The sequence below is a fragment of the Populus trichocarpa genome, chromosome 19, assembly GCF_000002775.5.
Source record: "Populus trichocarpa isolate Nisqually-1 chromosome 19, P.trichocarpa_v4.1, whole genome shotgun sequence".
Classification (NCBI taxonomy): Eukaryota; Viridiplantae; Streptophyta; class Magnoliopsida; order Malpighiales; family Salicaceae; genus Populus; species Populus trichocarpa.
Window position 1 is genome coordinate 1,705,485 of NC_037303.2, and position 17,181 is coordinate 1,722,665.

At 33.6% G+C, this 17,181-nt stretch overlaps 1 protein-coding gene across 2 annotated transcripts; it reads left to right on the forward strand.

Moving 5' to 3' along the window:
- The first annotated feature begins 203 nt into the window (after positions 1-203).
- On the forward strand, positions 204-6,728 carry LOC18108079 (phosphoribosylaminoimidazole carboxylase, chloroplastic). 2 transcript variants are annotated; one of them, XM_024590899.2, is made up of 15 exons: positions 204-503; positions 782-997; positions 1,076-1,187; positions 1,332-1,419; positions 1,537-1,675; positions 2,749-2,878; positions 3,048-3,195; positions 3,320-3,493; positions 4,261-4,348; positions 4,432-4,548; positions 4,983-5,080; positions 5,183-5,300; positions 5,387-5,481; positions 6,056-6,162; positions 6,253-6,728. In XM_024590899.2, exons 3-15 carry the CDS (start codon positions 1,105-1,107, stop codon positions 6,344-6,346), a joined length of 1,479 nt encoding a protein of 492 aa, XP_024446667.2. In that variant the 5' UTR covers positions 204-503; positions 782-997; positions 1,076-1,104; the 3' UTR covers positions 6,347-6,728. The 2 variants fall into 2 exon arrangements, with proteins under 2 accessions (XP_024446667.2, XP_024446666.2); XM_024590898.2 differs by having other exon boundaries at positions 205-503; positions 1,357-1,419.
- Positions 6,729-17,181: the final 10,453 nt, after the last annotated feature.

Below are 17,181 nucleotides of genomic sequence, written 5' to 3' on the forward strand. Positions count from 1 at the left end.
CTTATAAAGTTAATTACATCACACATGAAGTTTATCTTTACATAATTTTTTTCACTAAAAATATATTAATAATATCTAAATAATGTTTTTAGAAAAATATATCTCAATGTATAACGTACCGCGGGTCAATAATGTAATATATACCATTCCCAAATATAAATTATTTTCTTTTCAAAAAAGAAAAAAAAACTAACAAAAATAAAATAAAATAAAAAGAACTCCAACGTTCGAACCTCTACTACTTCCCTAGTTACAGGTTCAGGCAAAAACCCCAACCACAAAACCCTCCTCCGGTACAGGATGCTGCTGCTGCAACAGACAACCCTAGTACCTAAACTCCTACTGTTTTCAAAATCTGATTTCGGTTTCAAGCCTTGTTCTGTTTCCCTTTCAACAAGATTATCTTTAATGGACAAACACACCAAGTCCTCTTCGCTAAAACAGTTTCAAAGTCCAGTCTTGGCTTGTCAAGCATCAACTGACACTCACGATACTTCTTTCCGGTTTGTACCCGTGCACCAATTTTGTGTCTTTTTACTTTTTTGTCTCATTTTATCAGTACCCAGATTGATTTTTTTGCAAAAGAAAGAAAGAGAATTGAGTTGTGCATACAATTGTGCATGTCTTATTCAAGGTTATGTTTTTTTGCTTTTTTTTTTCATTGCATGAGTGCCCATATGGAAATGTTTTGATAAAAAATAAATAATCAAAAGAAATAGCTGTTTTGTGTTGGTATCTTGTTGGAGTTGAGTGATTAGATTGTTTAATGTGGTGAATGTAGGAAAGATGACTTGCCAGTTCATGGAGTGTCCGAGGTGATTGTTGGGGTATTGGGAGGTGGGCAATTGGGTCGTATGTTATGCCAAGCAGCTTCAGAAATGGCTATTAAAGTCATGGTTTTGGACCCATTGACTAATTGTCCAGCGAGTGCGATTGCATATGATCATATGGTTGGAAGCTTTGATGATAGTGCAACAGTTCAGGAATTCGCAAAAAGGTTCAATCTTGATGGAATTTGGTTGTTATTGGAGTTTTTGAGTCTTTTGTGTTAATTTTGTTAATTATGCTGTTGTAGATGTGGAGTGTTGACTGTGGAGATCGAACATGTTGATGCTGCTACAATGGAGAAGCTTGAGCAGCAAGGAGTTGATTGCCAACCGAAAGCCTCCACTATTAGAATTATCCAAGTATGTCTCTTTTGATTTCCAGAGTTGATGGGTAATGTTATTTTGTAAACGATATGCAACTTTGGCATTTAGACTTACTTCATAGGGAGTTTGGATTTAAATTCAAAGCCAAACATGATTTTGGCTCCATGATGAAATTTCTAGATGGATCCATGTTTCAATTTTTCAGGATAAGTATCTCCAGAAGGTTCATTTTTCTCGGCATGGGATTCCCCTTCCTGACTTTATGCAGGTTAGCTGCTGTTTGTAGTATTTCCCTGGAGGAAGCCACATGCAGTCTTCATTTTTCATTACCTGTTATTAGCTTAATATCTTCTAGTTAACTGATATTGAAGTATGACTAGTACAGATTGATGATCTAGAAGGTGCCAAGAGAGCAGGCGACTTATTTGGCTATCCTCTAATGCTCAAGAGCAAAAGGCTAGCTTATGATGGGCGTGGGAATGCAGTTGCTAAGAGTGAAGATGAGCTTTCTTCTGCTGTAAATGGTGAGATGTTCAATACTGAGGCCCAATTACTAAGGAAATTTGGTATCCAATTTAGGCTTGAGAAATGCTATACTTGTATTCATATGTGCTAGACTGTGCTACTGATTAACAGCAGTTTAGTATCTACCATATCTTAATTGCAATTCAAAATGTTAAGGATCCAAATGTTATGGCCAGAGAAGATCCATCATATGTTTTATACTAGACTCTTTTCATCTCGTCTTGTTCATTTTGTCTGGAATGGACACAGTTATAGTATAATTATTATTTGTCTTGTAGAGAACAACAACCAAAGATGTTATTAACCTTTAATTTGGGTTTAGGGGGTTTTGGCTGTAAAATCCATATGAAACAGGCCACTCCCAAGGCACTGGAAATGTATTTGATGTCATATTAAATTCTTGGGAAGAATGTGAAAGCCCATTCATCTAGTTTGGACCAATCAAATAGAAAAATTACCAATCCTGGACAGACATTTATCTGTGTGATTGTGCCATGTTTTAGATTATGCTATATGGATGGTGTTTAGGGCTCATAATTTTTCTTATATGTTAATCCAAAGCAACAGGAAGTTGCTTCCTTCCTATCCTTGACAGCTTCAGCAATGAGCTTGCTGAGACCTTCAGCATTCTTCGCTCTAACAGGAAAGGTTGTCAATAACTTGACTTAAAAGCCTTCATATGTTTTTGAATGAAATCTCTCTTTGTAAGTCCTTGTCTTTTGACTTGAAATAAAATTGCTTCATCTTTTCATTATTTCTCCTACATTTCCTCGTCACAATTGCTCACCTCTCCTTGTGTTCATAGTCATAAGTAATCGTTAAGAATGTTTGGGTGATTTTGAACAGTGATTGGCTTCATATTATTCTATTATCAAGGGCATTTCTTGTTAGTTTTTTCCTTGAAGCTCATATAGTCTTGCCATTTCAATTCTTTCTAATGGTCCACTTTAATTTCCTCATCCTTGCTGCTTTTCATGCCTAGTTTGTAGTTCTTATTTTTGTTTTTCTTTATAGAAATAGTTCCTGCTGGATCTACTCCTTGTTGTAATATAATATTCATGATGTTTTCCAGCTCTTGGAGGATTTGATCGAGGTTTATATGTTGAGAAATGGACATCCTTTGTGAAGGAGCTAGCTGTCATTGTGGCTAGAGGAAGAGACAATTCCATTTCGTGCTACCCTGTTGTTGAAACTATTCACAAGTACGGTATAGATAAGGCATTTCCATGCTCTTTTTTGTAGCTATTTTGGTTTTCAGTGCATTTGGTTTCAACAATGTTTGAGTTTGCCAGATGAATTTGACTGGATAATGTTTATCAATTAGTATAGTTGCATCTCCTTACATCTGATTGCAGACGTTGAGTCTTGCAGGGAAAACATTTGTCACGTGGTTAAGGCTCCTGCTGATATACCATGGAAGATCAGAAAACTTGCCACTGATGTTGCACATAAAGCTGTTAGCTCATTAGAAGGTGCTGGTGTGTTTGCAGTGGAGTTGTTTTTGACAAAGGATGGTCAGGTTGTACTTGTATTTTTCAGTGTATTTCATTTTATCTGCACAATACATTCCATAATTCTCAGTTTCAGGATTTCAGGAACTTGCTGTCTTTGACTAATATGTTGATGCTTTCCCTTTTAAACAGATCTTACTGAATGAAGTAGCTCCCAGACCTCATAATAGTGGTCATCACACAATTGAGTCCTGCTATACCTCACAATTCGAACAGCATTTGAGAGCTGTTCTGGGTCTTCCACTTGGTGATCCAGCAATGAAGACTCCTGCTGCTATCATGTACAATATACTGGGTGAAGACGAGGTGAATTGTTTTCTTCTCCAATTCCAATTTTGTATTTTTTTCCATTTGTTTAATATTTTGAAACCTCTGCAAGAAGTTTGATGGGGTCCTTTGGTTTCCAAGTCATGTGTTTGAACATTCTTTTATCATATGCACACATAAAACCAAGCATATGCACTCAAATAGTAAATGTTCATGTGTATGTTAATGTGTGTGGACTGCTATTGTGTTTCTGGTAATTCCAAAAGCAGTTGCACAACATAACTTACATGAAGCACATGCCAATATTTTGTGAGAACTGTGGGCCAATCTCAGGAAACAGAACGGTTAGGACACGATTTGAATTTAACTATGGATCTTGGGTAGGGATTGTGAATATAACATGCAACCAAGTTGTGAAACTTAGAGGTGTCAAACATCTTTCATGTATTGAAAATTGAAAGATTAGGCTCGTAGTTCCTAGCTAATGATGAGTTCTCAATAGAAGTCATTCAGAGTTGGTCTGTGACATGTGCTTCTGATTTAATCATCTTTTTTTCTAAACATTTGCTGACTTCTGGTGCTCATTGAACTCTGATTCAATTCCAAATGTTAAAGGATTCTCAATTGTATGCATGGGTAGGAGCTTTGGGGTTTGGGTGGGCATGTCGTTTTGTTAGCTGAAAAATAGGCAGCTCCTTCACAAGTCTACATCAAAATGTTGTCAATTGTTTTTGCTATTTTATATGTTTTGTTAGAATATTTCAAATAAAAAATTAATTGACTAATGACAATGTTTATGCTTTTAGGGTGAGCCTGGTTTTCACTTAGCTCACCAGTTGATTGGAAGAGCATTGAACATACAAGGGGCTTCTGTCCATTGGTATGATAAACCAGGTTAGTTTTTGCATAAATTCTATACTTTCCCTGATTTCCTACTCTCCCTCTCTCTTTTTCTCCACTGTAAAGTAATTGTGCAGAAATGCGAAAGCAACGGAAGATGGGCCATATCACTATTGCCGGCCCTTCAATGGGCATAGTGGAAGCACAGTTAAAATCAATGCTGAAGGAAGAAGGTTCTGAGAGTCAGACTGCTGGTAAGTTTTCGTATGATGACTTGATCATTGTACTCGATCTTGTGGCTAGATGACATGTTCTAGTTGTATGGTTTTCCTCACCTTCTCTTACTGCAAATTTCCATGAGTTGCATCATGAAGTATGTATCTGTCTTAAAGTTAAAATGGAGATTAAATGTCCCTTCCATCATTCACAAGTTCAATTTTTGGATTTATGTCTTGCTAATTTCTTGGAGATAGGTACTGGATATAGTAGTTGATAGGTACTAGAGGTAGTAGACTTATCTTATCGTTCATTTTGGAGGATCTAAACTCATGAATATAGTTCAGCTCAATTATAATCAGTTTCATACATTTTTCTTCTTAAATATTATAAGACCTCACAGTTAAACTTAAGATGTATCTGTTCTTTCAGTTTAAGTTTATTTTGGTTCCTGATGTTTGTTTAAATGTAGTTAAACCGCGTGTTGGGATCATTATGGGCTCTGATTCAGATCTTCCTATAATGAAGGATGCTGCAAGGATTTTGACTGTGTTTGGAGTGCCTCATGAGGTTGCTTTTTAAATTTGCAGTTTTCTTCTGGAATGCGTCAGCAATGGTTTCTTTTGTTCCATTTATACCTGACTTTCATGGCTAACAATATGTAACTTGCAGGTGAGAATAGTATCAGCCCATCGAACTCCTGAAATGATGTTTTCTTATGCACTGTCTGCTCAAGACCAAGGCATCCAAATCATCATTGCTGGTGCTGGTGGTGCAGCTCACTTGCCAGGCTAGTTATATATGTGATGGTTTATATAGAATATTATGCCTGTCAACTCTCACTGGCCTTAATAAAGCATTGGTTTGACTTTACAGGTATGGTAGCTTCGCTGACCCCCTTGCCTGTTATTGGTGTTCCTGTTCGTGCTTCTGCTTTGGATGGAATGGATTCACTCTTATCAATTGTACAGGTACACTATTTCATCACAGATAATATAACAATTTCAGGATGTCCATTGTCAAAAATAGCAGTGACCTCCAGTTTAGCATTCCAAGTTCCATTACTAGCTTATTTCCTAAAATGGGCACATGGAAAAGTAGACATACCCTTTTCCATTCTTTACATGCTATTTTTTTTTTAATCGATTCTCCTTTGAAAGGAAGCTATAGTTCTTTGTGACTTCTGTGGGATTTGTAAATGCAAGATTCTTTGGTTTGGTATTAGCACTGATGTTTCCTAGGTTCAGTTACTCTATGAGCATAATGCAGGCAAAAGAACGAGAGCAGATCTTAACAACATGTTTATAGAAATATTAAACATAAACCCAAGTTCCCATTTAAATCAGGAAGTTATGAGGATGTTTTTGTCGTCCAACACAGAATCTGCAGTTTGACCCTCATTGCAGGAAGTTGATGTCCAACAATAATGTCCTCAGATACAATCCATTGCCTGTGTTTGACATTTATTTCGTTCTTTTTTAATTTGCTCATTATTTTTTTAAATTTGTCTTTCATTAAATTCTTCCTTAATCTATTATTATCCAGATGCCAAGGGGAGTACCTGTTGCAACTGTGGCAATTAATAATGCCACAAATGCAGGTTTGCTAGCAGTAAGGATGTTGGGTGTTGGTGATACCGACCTTTTGGCAAGGTTCTATCTCTCCCTCTCCTCTGTTTATGTGCTTGTGTGACAGGATAACAACTGAAGGTTTCCTCAACTGTAATCCTATTTGTTTTGCAGAATGAGCCAGTATCAAGAAGATACAAGGGACGATGTCTTGAAGAAGGCAGAAAAACTACAAACAGATGGTTGGGAAACTTATTTGAATCCTTGAGTAGTAGAAAAGTTGTCTGGTAATTCTTGTTTTCTGTCCTTTCTGTGTGATGGACCAAAATTTTTGAGAGTTCCATACCTACCAATGAAATTCCTTCAAAACTCATCCCCACACCACAGTTTTGCATGTGCAAGCAGATCACCAGGTAATGTGACAGATAAAAAAACCTGCTGTCCTCACATTGAATTAAGCGATACATTTGGCATCATAAGATAATTTTGTAGCATGTTGGAAGTCTGAAAAGCAGAGAAATTTTATAAACAAAGAGGGGAGAGAGAGGTAGGTCATTTTGGAGGGAGAGAGCCTTGTATCCATACTTGTATGATACCTGTTTTTTTCCCTGTTCAATCAGTCAATCAAAGTTAATTCTTTCTGTTTGTTTTATCAGTTCTTTTCTTTCTTTATTTTCGTTTCCTTTTGTTTCTCTCCTTTCTGGGAGTGGAAACAAAACTGAGTTCCATCAGGAGACTTCTGTTCTTCTATCCAGGCCTCACAGCCTACACTGTAAATGGTGTTTAGCAAGGTGATGGCAACCATGTTATGTTAGTGCTCTCCCTAACGTGTTAGGGATGCAACGGAGAACCCTAGTTCACTACTTGAGGCAGTAACAGTAACTGGCCAGTTAAGATTCTTTTACCAATTGTGTTTCCTGTTTGGAACAAGGTCAAGCCTTGACTTTGTCAAAATCTATGAAATTCTTTGTTCAATTCTGAGTGGTTTTGATGGACTAATTTCCATGCCGCTTTGGAAGACAGCTGCAAGTAAATTTGTTTGAAGTCATTATATCAAAACACATGGAAGCCGCTATGGCATGAATTTTCAGTGAAAGGGAACATGCAGGGGAAGCAGACTAGCAGGGTAGTGAATAACGTGATGATGGTAATAGACAGGTTTTCAAATAATGGAATGAACGTTATTAGCAGCAAACAGATGACAAAAAGGGCATGGAAGCATAATAGCGTAGCTATCAGGGTCTGACTTGGAAACTGACTGGAAAAGTGTTTGGGTTATGAGGTCAATTCGTGAGTTAAATTAGGATTGATTTTTTTATTAAAACAGCATTATTTTTTAATTTTTTCAAAAAAAATCTTTTTTTTTATTGAGTTTGGTTAAGTTAATTGGGTTACTAAAAATATGTTAGATTATAAGGTTTTACCGGATTAATATCTAGTTTTCAGGAAATTACTTTTTAAACTTTTCTTTTTATTTGTCATTAGAAAAATTGATTTTTATAGTAAAAAATTTGACTTGGTTTTTAAGAAAGTATTTTGCTTTTATTTTGGGTGAAAAACACTTTCTAAAAGTTATAAAAAATTTAAAAATATCATATTATTTGCTGATTATAACAAATTTAGTCCTCAAACTTTTTATTGTTATATATTTTGTTTTGAATTTTTTTTTTCAATTTCACCTTTTAGAATTTGATTTAATTTGATTTTTGTATTAACTTTGGTCTTTATTTTTATGATTATTATTTGCTTTTCTCTTATTATTTTTTAATTGAAATTTTTTATCTATCAAATTTGATTCTTATTATTTTGATTGGTACTTATTTTGTTTGAAATAATTTGAGAAATTGTAATTATTATTATTTTAATTTCATTATTTTTCAATTTTTTCATCTTTTAGATTTGATCTATATTATTTTTATTGTTATTTATTTTATTTGAGATAATTTATAAAATTAGATTTTTTTTTTCAATTTCATTCTCATTCAACTTTTTAATTTGTAAGATTTATTTCTTATTATTTTAATGAACTTAAAAAAAAATTAGTAAGTTATTTTCCAACTCATTTTTTATGACATAACCAAATACTAAAAAATATTTTCCAACTTATTTTTCATGACACTATTTAATATCGAAATTTTTTTTTTCTTCATAAAACCACTTTCCATAAAAACTATTTCTTTTAAAAAAATATTTTTCAGCAAATACACGAGTTTTCAAAATAATAATGGAATGAACATTATTAGCCAGCAAAAGAGATGATCAAATGGCATGTTGCTAATGTTCAAGGATTCAAGCTAATGAACACTGTGACACTCATGTTAGGGTATGAAGCCACCAAGTTTGACCGCCTCAAGGATGAAGCCACCATACTTGCCCTAACCAGCAATCACGTTTTCAAGCAGAATACATGGGAGGGACTTGAGCTGTGAATGGCAAGTCAACCATTAGAACCCAGCAGGAAAACCTATATATTGGCCATAATTCTTTTTTTCTTTCTTCTTTATTTCATGAAAAAGACAACTAGCCTATGCGTTGTGTGGGATTTGACCCCAAGTATGAAAGAGATATAATAAACGGCTCAGTATGAAATGCATCAAATAATTTTCAATAATAGTTAATGAAAGATATTTTTCAATAATAATTAATCAAATATATTTTAATTTCATGAAAAAAAAGAAAATATTTCTTTCAACACTATCAATTCATAATATTCATTATCAGCACCACATAGATTATTACCATCATCATCCATTACAACAATTACAATCTTATTATTCATATAATTATTATTTTATAATCATCTCATTATAAATATCACCACTAGAATCTCAGGTTTATAATTGACAATGCATGAGCGATGTCGTAAAAACACCATATTTATGCTAAGTCTCAGAACATTCATATCATAAAATAAATTATATAAAAATTTCAGTGTTTCAATATCTTCCAAGATATTATATTCTTTAAAAATCAATAAAATCAAATATCACTTCAAAATAATTCTCATAATAAAATAAAACAAAACAATAATTCATAATACTTATTATATTATCAATATCTAAAATTAATTAGAACAGTGTAATATAAGTTGTGATGATAATCTTAATTATAACCACCATTATTACCATCAATATTATTAATATCATAAATACTACTATCATAACAATTTTTAATGATATCATCATAATTATCACTACAGCACATTTATCACAAACATTCCTGAATTTAAGTTGAACCTGCGAATTGCGATACCAATTCCCAAACTGTAGTAATTTTCTGCGGTCGCACTAAAAAATATAAACTAATTGCACCGTCCAAACATGAGTTTGGACCCAAAACAGCATTTGACCAACACCCAGAATGTTTCGAAAACCTAGCCCAAAAAATAGCAGTCTCCCTTCCTGGGTTGAGACAAAGAATTTTGTCTCCCATCATCACGTACAGGAACAGGAGGACTTCTTAAACTTTGATTAAAAGTTCACGTATAAAAGTAAGTTCTTGTTTGCATTTCAAGGTCTTGTCTATAATTTAGACTCTCTCCATTCAAACTTTAAACCGCGGCCATTAGTCAACACATGACATCTGGCTACACACGAAAATCAAGAAACCATGCCTTAAAACATATTTCATGTGTCCTTGCATGTATATAAGTATAGATCCCATCTTCCTCCCACATCTTCCATATACCACAACCTAGCTAACCTTCTTCGTCTCCAAGACCACCACCACCACCACCACCATCCATTTTGCCAGCCAGCTAGCTCTTTGCATATACCGGATATTGTTGCCTAATTAAGATCCCAGTATTCCTCAGGTTTCTCTTTCAAATGGGTTCTCAAAGAAAAAACCAATGCTTAACAATGATAATCTTTGTTGCCATTGTTTTTGGACCATGCTCTCACCAAATATTGGCAGCTAGGCCATTAGAAGGAGAGCAATGGTTAAAGCAAAATCTTGGGAATATTCAATCTCTTCAAAGGGCTCCGGTTCCACCATCTAGTGGATCTCCATGCACTCATACTCCTGGCCTTGGTAGTGGTGGCCATTGCCCCTTGGGTGAAATGAATTTTGCTGGCCATATTGTTGCTCATGCACCACCTGCTTTTCCTGATGCCATCGTAAACTTTTCTACAGCTTCAGTCACTAATAATGAGACCCAAAAACAAGATTCAAGCTCATGAATATCTTAGGGAGTTAAATTATACGACTAGGGTTTCTCGATGAAGGTGAGGATAGTTGAAATAAAAGAAGGATGGGGATGGTGCTAAACTTTAATTTCATACTTCATTTTTTTTTCTTGTTTTGGTGCAACCACTGGAAAAAATAAGAGTGGTTGTGAAACAAATGGTATAGTTTATTTTTATTCAATTTATTTCAATGAATCAACTTGATTTTTTCAGTTAATTTTATGTTTTCTTGTTTTTTTTAAAGATAATTATTTCATTAAACGCTAAAAGAAAACACTAAAAAAACATGATCCGCATAATATCATATTATGGCAGATTAACACTAAGAAAACAACCCAGACTAAGGAAAGCGAAAGACAAAAATAGCCAAAGAACAACATATATCTCTGCACAGTTAATGCAATGAAAGCAATAAAGCCGGGGAGAACTACCAATAATCATTAGAATGACCTCCTAACTGAAGCTTTCCTCTCACAGATCAACCAGTCATATTCTCACAAGCATAACAACATAAAACACACAAGAAGATCCACATGACTGATGGATGATTCAAAACCAGGCAACAAATTCACTTGATCTCCGCACTCCTTGTTTAGCCATGTAATCTGCCATGTAATTACTCTCACGAAAGACATGAGTGTAGGTGATTGAGCCAAAGTATGCATTCAATCCGTTAACAGAGGAGAAAAGCTTGTGATGCATCCATTGTCTGTTGTGAGGATTATGCATCCAGCTAATGACATTGGCAGAGTCAGATTCTATAATAAGATGCTTATGATGGAGAAGACAATTAGAGGCTGAGAGCTCAATAGTTTTGACAACAACTCTTAACTCAACTAAATTGGAATCTAAAATCCCAACTGGAACAGAGAAAACACCGAGGAGATGGCCATGATGATTTCGCAAGACACCACCTATTCCAGAGGGACCTGGCTTACCAAGAGAAGAGCCATCTACATTTCATTTGAAGCTATTAACCATAAGAGGAGACCACGTATTAACAATCCTGGTAGACTGAACATTGGACCATCGAATCAGGCCATCTGCTGATCTGAGCAGATCTGATGGGGAGTATGGGAAATCAGAATGGATAGCTTTTAGCCATAGACATAGACGAGTGATAATAAGAAAGAAGATTGTATCATAGTCAGGTGTCTTCTATTGGAAAATCAGATCATTTCGAAGAAGCCAAAGGGACCATGCCACTGAGAAAAACAACATCAGCCAAGCTTTCTTCTAAAATTTACCATGCACCAGATAAGTCCACTGAGACCACATATCTGAGAAGCTCTTTGGGTAGCACCAATCTAAATCCCACCACTTAATGATTTTGGACCAAATGATCCAATGCTTGTGGCAATGCAACATGATATGATCAACCGACTCTTCCTCCGCTAGGCATATAGGGCAGTTAGACTCTGAAATACCCAAAATACCTCTTCGAACCAACATACACCGGGTGTTGATTCTGTTAATGATAGCCATCGAGTGAAAGATCTCCACTTTAGAAGGGACAATACCTTTCCAAATCCCAACAAAAAAGAAGCCACTATTTGTGTAAGGTTTGGGACTTAACAACCCACAAAGAGATTTCACTGAGAATCTTCCTGTTTTATTATCCTTCCAGATCAGTCTATCCTCTCCATCTTTGTCTAGGTGCACTGTCGAATGGATTGCATAAAGTTGATCTAGCAAACCAATGTTACGACCCCGCAAAGGTCTTATCCAGGAAAACAACCAAATCCAGTCATACCCTTCCCACATTCCCATCTTATCAATACTGACTTCTTTGTCGTTGGATAAGTGGAAGAGATTAGGGAAGTGCTATGCTAAACAATAATTATTAATCCAAGTATCAAGCCAAAAAACATTCTTCTTATCATTTCCAATAAGAACCACATATTGTTGAGTCATAATATGTTTTCTTGTTTGTAATTCTTTAGAGAGTTATAAAAGGAAAACAAAAAAAAAATTATATATTAATATATTCGTCCACGCTTCGTTACGGGTTGAATCATACTTTTTCTAAACTTAAAAAAAAAATTATAAACAAAGAGAGGAGAGAGAGGTAGGTCATTATGGAGGGAGAGAGCCTTGTATCCATACTAGTATGATACCTGTTTTTGTAAAGATATCAACGACTCTACGTCTACCAAGTGTCAGAAGATTATAGATTAATATTGTTAGAATGTTGTTAGTATTGTTTGCTAGTTAAGTGAATCTGTTAGCATTATTTCAGTGCAAAAAGAAAGAGCAAATACCATGTAGTATCCTTCTAATACTGCATATATAAACTAGGGATTAGTAATGTGAACATTTAAGCAAAAGCAAATAATAAAACAGTGCTAGAATTCGTCTTCTGCTTCTCTGTATAACAGATTCATTCTCTCTTCTTCTTCCTTTCTACTCTCTGCTCTTTCTTCATTTCTGTTTCATTTCTATATAAATATTACTGTCTATTAGTTTTTTCCCCTGTTCCATCAGTCAATCAAAGTTAATTCTTTCTGTTTGTGGTATCAGTTCTTTCCTTTCTTTATTTTCTTTTCCTTATGTTTCTCTCCTTTTTGGGAGTGGAAACAAAACTGAGTTCCATCAGGAGACTTCTGTTCCTCTATCCAGGTCTCACAGCCTACACTGTAAATGTTGTTTAGGGATGCAATGGAGAACCCTAGTTCACTACTTGAGGCAGTAACAGTAACTGGCCAGTTAAGATTCTTTTACCAATTGTGTTTCCTGTTTGGAACAAGGTCAAGCCTTGACTTTGTCAAAATCTATGAAATTCTTTGTTCAATTCTGAATGGTTTTGATGGACCAATTTCCATGCGGCTTTGGAAGACCGCTGCAAGTAAATTTGTTTGAAGTCAATATTATATCAAAACACATGGAAGCCGCTATGGCATGAATTTTCAGCGAAAGGGAACATACAGGGGAAGCAGACTAGCAGGGTAGTGAATAACGTGATGATGGTATGAGACAGGTTTTCAAATAATGAAATGACCGTTATTAGCAGCAAACAGATGACCAAAGGTCATGGAAGCCGATTAAGGCATAGCTGTCAGAGTCTGACTTGGAAACTGTCTGGAAAAGTGTTTGGGTTATTAGTTCAATTCGCGAGTTAAACTTGTATAGATTAAAAAAAAAAAACAGTATTACTTCTTTTAAAAATATCTTCATTTTGATCTTGGTTAAGTTAATGGAGTTACTAAAAATATTTTAAATCAATTGGGTTTTACCATATTAATATCTTGTCTAGTTTGATTAGAAACATAACCAAAATTAGGCTTAAGATCTCAATTTTTTTTATTTAATTTATTGGGTCGGATCGAGTTTAAGAAGTAAAAAGAGATGACCAAAGTGCATATTAACAAGTTTAACAAGTAAACAAGTTTTCAAAATAATAATGAAATGAACATTATTAGCCAGCAAAAGAGATGACCAAAGGGCATGTTGCTAATGTTCAAGGATTCAAGCTAATGAACGTTGTGACACTCATGTTAGGGTATGAAGCCACCAAGTTTGACCGCCTCAAGGACGAAGCCACCATGCTTGCCCTAACCAGCAATTATAGCCTGCAGAATTCCTTCGTCTCTAGTGAAATTTTTTTACACCGAGGCCGGAGGCTCAAAGCCAATTGCAATCACGTTTTCAAGCAGAATACATGGGAGGGACTTGTGCTGTGAATGGCAAATCAACCATTAGAACACAGCAGGAAAACCTATATATTGGCCATAATTCTTTTTTTCTTTCTTTTTTAATTTCATGAAAAAGACAACTAACCTCTGCGTTGTGTGGGATTTGACCCCAAGTATGAAAGAGATATAATAAACGGCTCAGTATGAAATGCATCAAATAATTTTCAATAATAGTGAATGAAAACAAGTGAATGAAAGATATTTTTCAATAATAGTAATAGTTCGGCCAAATATATTTTAATTTCATGAAAAAAAAAGAAAATACTTTCTTCAACACTACCAATTCATAATATTCATTATCACCTACACGACTACTATGGTGATTCATCACAACAACTACAATCTTACGAGATGACATGCCCGCGCGTTGCCGCGGGTTTATAAAACAAACGCACTTGATAGTGTTATAATTATGAACCAACGCTAGATAAGTAATAAAAACTAAATGTATGATGGAGCAAATATTTCATGACGGAAAAAAAAGTTTTGTTGGTGATAAAAAACTTAGAGACTGAACAAAATGATTTGTAGCAATCCACAGTTTTTTGTGAGGAAAGATACAGTGCTTTCGCTACATCATTTAGCTTTTTTGTTAATAAAAAGAAAAAAAAATTACAAAGCTAAATTCTCTACCAACTTAATATTAAAAAAAACCAACAAAGATAATTTTGGAAGGAAAAAAACCCATGAGAAAAAACATTGTAGTAATTGACAATGTTTTGTGAAGAAAACTACAGTGCTTTCCCCAATAAAATAAAATAAAAACTATTTAAAGAAATACTGTAGCAATCCATAGTGTTTTCTGAGAAAAACTACATCGCTTTCCCCATATGATTTAGCTTTATTGTAATTATAATTCTTAACCAACTCAATATTAAAAAAAAAAATGGACAAAGATAATTTTGGAAAAAATAAAAAAAAAATCATATGGGAAAACACTGCAACAATTGATTAAAGAAAAAAATTACAAAGCTAAATTCTTAATCAGCTAAATATTAAAAAAAAATCGACAGAGATAATTTTAGAAAAAAAATAACAAAAAAAGGTGGGGGGAAATCATGTTGGAAACACTGTAGCAAGTCACAGTGTTTTGTGATGAAAGCTACAATGCTTCCCCACATGATTTAGCCTTATTTGTAATTGTAATTCTCAAACAGCTCAATATTAAAAAAATAAAATTGACAAAGATAATTTTGAAAAAAATTATAAGAAAAAAAACTATGTGGAGAGCCACTGTAGCAATTCACAATGTTTTGTAAGGAAAGCTACAATGCTTTCCCCGCATGATTAAGCTTTATTACAAAGTTAAATTCTAACCAACTCAATATTAAAAAAATAAAACCGACGAAAATAATTTTGAAAAAAAATATTACAAAAAATAAAAACACAAAAGAAACTGGAAAAAAGCCATGTGAGGAAAAACTGTATCAATCCATAGTGTTTTGTGAAGAAAAACTTGTATTTACTTGTAATTGCAATTCTTAATCAGCTTAATATTTAAAAAATAAAATTGATAAAGACAATTTTAGAAAAAAACATAACAAAACAGAAAAAAAACCATGTGGGAAAAAACACTGTAGCAATCCACAGTAATTTGCGAGGAAAGTTACAGTGATTTCCTCACATATTGTAACTTTAATTTTTAACCAGCTAAATTTTAAAAAATAAAATAAAAAAAGATAATTTAGAAGAAAATCATAAAAAAACAAAAAAAACAACAATGCGGAGAAACACTGTAGCAATCAACAATGTTTTAAAGAAAAAATATTACCAAACTAAATTTTCAATCAGCTCAATATTAAAAAAAATTGACAAATATAATTTTGAAAAATAAAAAAATAAAATAGAAAAACTATGTGGAAAAAAACCGTAGGAATCCACAGTATTTCAAAGGGAAAAAATTACAAAGTGAAATTTTTAATCAGCTCAATATTTAGAAAGCAAAATCAACAAAATTAATTTTGAAAAAAAAATGAAAAAAAAGACAAAGAAAAGTTGAAAAAAGAAAGAAAGTAATTTTGGAAAAAAAAAAAAAAAGGAGAAAGTTGGGAAAAAATGCAAAAAAAAAAAAAAACACTGTGGATTACTGTTGTAATCCACAGTGCTTTTGGGTGTGGGGGGACAGTGATTCCCCCACACCATTTAGAGTATGTTGTAATTATTTATATAATTATTATTTTATAACCATCTCACCCTAACTATCATGACTAAAATCCCGGAATCATAACCGGAAACACATGAGCAGTATTGTAAGGACATCTCACTCACGCTAAGCTTCAAAATGTATATATATATCATAAAACAAAGTATATAAAGATTTTACAGTGTTTTAATATCTTTCAAAATATTATATTCTTCAAAACTAATAAAATCAAATATCACTTCAAAATAATTTTAATGCTTATTACATTTTTAAAATCTGAATTAATTAAAACAATGTAATAATAGAGTATCTAAGACATCAGATCAAAACTAAAAAGAAAATCTCGCAAAACAAGATAAACTGACCAAAACTGAAGAAGTAGAAACACTCAACAAAATCCACATGTTAACAGAGATTAAAAACCTGAAATAATATTAAAAATAAAAGAGGGAGTTCAACCAACTCAGTGAGTGGATAACATTTAACATACATCTTAAATATTAATAATTTGCAAGTCGATTTATTTTGATATAAATAAACATACTAAGCATATTATCGTAAAGTAGTGGAATACATGTCAGAGATCAGATGAAAACCGAAGGTGACCACTGTGAAAGGATTAGTCGTATAAGGTTGGTGCCTCTTTCGCTAGCAAAGTATACAAAATACTGTATGCACGTAGACCAACTACTCTCCATTAGCATGGAGTTACGGACAAGTATACCGATATCAAGACTTTGTATATACTCGCATAATTATCAAAGCAATGTATATCATATCGAATAAAATTTAGTTCAATAAAATGCGAGTGCAAATTCAAGAATGGACGAGTACTCGAAAAATAAAGTAGCATATATAAATATTCAACAAATTAACTAGTTGTACTCATCTTATAATCAATATACATATTTGTTTATATTACATGCATATTAAAGACTATTCTACTCACCCGGAAAACAAAATCAAAATACAACGGATGCAGAACTGGAGACTATTGACGATCGTCAAGAGAAATGTTAACAGAACCTATAATGAATACAGAAAATATTAAAAAAATGACTTAAAGTAAAGTAATATTAAA